At 47.2% G+C, this 2589-nt stretch overlaps 1 protein-coding gene across 2 annotated transcripts in view; it reads left to right on the plus strand.

Annotated features, from left to right (window-relative positions):
- The first annotated feature begins 1950 nt into the window (after positions 1-1950).
- LOC135107526 (uncharacterized) overlaps positions 1951-2589 on the plus strand; it is a 114856-nt gene continuing 114217 nt past the window's right edge. For both annotated transcript variants that reach the window (XM_064017489.1, XM_064017488.1), the window contains exon 1: positions 1951-2172. In XM_064017489.1, the coding sequence (XP_063873559.1) occupies positions 2103-2172 (70 nt within the window). In that variant the 5' untranslated portion in view covers positions 1951-2102. The remainder of the gene's footprint in view (positions 2173-2589) is intronic.

The raw sequence follows: 2589 nt of genomic DNA on the forward strand, positions 1-2589 counted from the left end.
CATCCCCACCACGAGGCTGATGAAGTGTTGTTACCACCCAGGTCTGTCTGTCTGGCTGTTTCTGCACACATAGTTTTCTTTGAAAGGCAGGTGCAGGATGCACCGCAGCTCCTGCACGGCAGTTCTCTATGCATGTGTTTATAACTTTGCATCCTGAATGGTTCAGGCGAGGAGTTGTAATCCCTTTGTCTGTGTAGCGCTGCGGGGCAGACCCTGCTGTCTTCCGCTGTCTTGTTTCTGGCGCGAATGTCACCAAATGGTAACTGTTACAATTTATTTTTTAATTATTTCTTTTCATGTTCATTTTGTTTTAAGTGTTCAGTTTGATTCTTTGGTCGTTGTCTGTTCCATGAAGACGTTGGTATGGACAAGGGCACGCTCGTGCTAAGCCATTTCTTCACCTTCCTCCTGGCAGGGCAGGGTGCAGGCAGCCCAGCACCTAGGTTCCCATAAAGGTTGCTGTGACACTCAATGGCTTTAAACTGGTGACATCGTGTTTATGTTTTCTCATGATTCCATTGAGTATCAGTCATCAAGAAATAGTCGTCACGATCTTTCAGCGTCGTTTTTCCAGTCCTTTTCCTTGTCACTGGCCAGGCCCGCAGGTGTCCTTCACAGCGTGCATGGCTGCCCTCAAAACTGTCCACACTCAGAGAAAAGAAATGCCAGAAACTTCACTATACCACTATTTTGCAACATCTTAGCTTATTTAGTGCGTGGTTAGCCTTTGAATACTCTCTCTCTCTCTCTCTCTCTCTCCTTCTGTGCGTGTGTATGTGATTCACCTACGGTCGTCTGCTGGTCACCCAGCCAGCCGTTCCCCTATGGAAAGAGCTCGGAGCTCATAGTGACCGATCTTCGGGTAGGACTGAGACCACTGACACACCACACACCGAGACAGCGAGGTCACAACCCCTCGGGTTACATCCCGTACCTACTTGCTGCTAGGTGAACATTTGCCTATTTGCCTCGCCGCGCACGGGATTCGAACCCGGCCGCGGCCCGAGTTGGTTGTGAGCCGAGCGTGCTAACCACTACACTACGCGGTGTGTGTGTGTGTGTGTGAGGAGAGAATGGTTATATATGCAAAACCTCGTCTCTTTTTTCTCATTAATAATCCTAAAAACAATGTGTGTAAGGAAAGACGAGTGGCTTGCACAATACACAGTCTAAGAACAAGATTTTCGTGCCCCCTATTACCGCCACTCACTTTTCTAACATGGATCGGTATCCATGGCTGTCGTAAAAACAACGTAGGAAAATTACCACGTTTTATTTCATTAGGGACACCTTTTCATTAGTTTTACGTATTTATCAATACTTGAAGACTTAATCATTTGAATATAAAACACTGATGGCGTATGTTTATGAAAACTAGTTTACCAGAATGAGGAGCATAATGAAGGGCTGTCTTGGGGAGTTTAGAAATGCTCCGGCAGGCGAGAATGGAAGGAATGGTGATGGACCAGGCAGGAAGGGTTTAAATTGCCGTTTAGTTAATGTTGTGGAAGAAAAAAGTTAGGCTGGTGCATTGTTCTAGGCAGCCAGTTAGAATTCCTGGGGAAGCGGCGTGACGGCTCCCACCCCTCACCTGCAGGAAGTCAAGACTCGTAATATTAGCAATCTCTGCTACATTTGTTCAACTTTAACGCTTGCAGTCCAAATAACTATCCAAATAATCATAAAAAGAAAAGTTTTGGTAAATATTTTGTCAAAAGTCTTGCTAAAATTTCAGAATGACTTTCGTACATTGTCATTCTGTTCTGGCAACAGTACCTGCCAGCCAGCCAGCCTCCCGGCCGCCCGCCCGCCCACCCTACCTTCCCGCGCCCTCCCCTCTCTATATCAAACTTACAAAACTAGTTTATTTATATTCATTTCTACAAGTACTGGATGGAGCGTAATCTAATCTTGATCTAGTCCAAGAATAATTATTCTGAGAAAGGAAGATTGCAGTGGGATGTGCACGGCATCACTTTACAGGCCGTGCATCACCGCCTTAGTAACCCACGGGCAGCAGTGGAGTGAGGGTGTGCTCCGCCGCGCTCCTACTCCTCCGCCCATCCAGTGTTCCCGTCTTCCTCGCAGGGTCAGGCCGTGACATGGAAAAAGCCACAATGACTCTCACGATCGGGAAGCTTATCAATGCTGTGACCTTCTGCCTAGCCATTGGTGAGTGACAGCTACTGCCTGAACCACCACTCACTCACTCCTTGTCATCATTCAGTGTGACGCTCGTTAGGGGAGAGGATCTGCTTGATGTGTAATGTTACTGATAACGGAACACGCAATATGAGATGCCCTTGGAATCATCCTTGACTGTAGCTGTGTGGAGTGACGGGAGGAAAGCTACGTAACGCGCTGAGCCTTGGGCGTAACGGTGTAACGTTTCATATGGGGGTTCATTCCTGAAATTATTACCACATTATTATCGATATGTCTTGTTACCTCTGTTCTCTAAGTAAAATAAACAATGCATGGCAGATCAATATGACTTCTTGATTTATGGCTATCTCCAAGCCGCCGCCGCGTCCCTGCAGTGCTGAGGGTCAGTGCTGCTTCAGGGACTCGTGGGTTTCGGTGCTTCAG

This window comes from Scylla paramamosain, chromosome 15 (genome assembly GCF_035594125.1).
Source record: "Scylla paramamosain isolate STU-SP2022 chromosome 15, ASM3559412v1, whole genome shotgun sequence".
NCBI classification, from domain to species: Eukaryota; Metazoa; Arthropoda; class Malacostraca; order Decapoda; family Portunidae; genus Scylla; species Scylla paramamosain.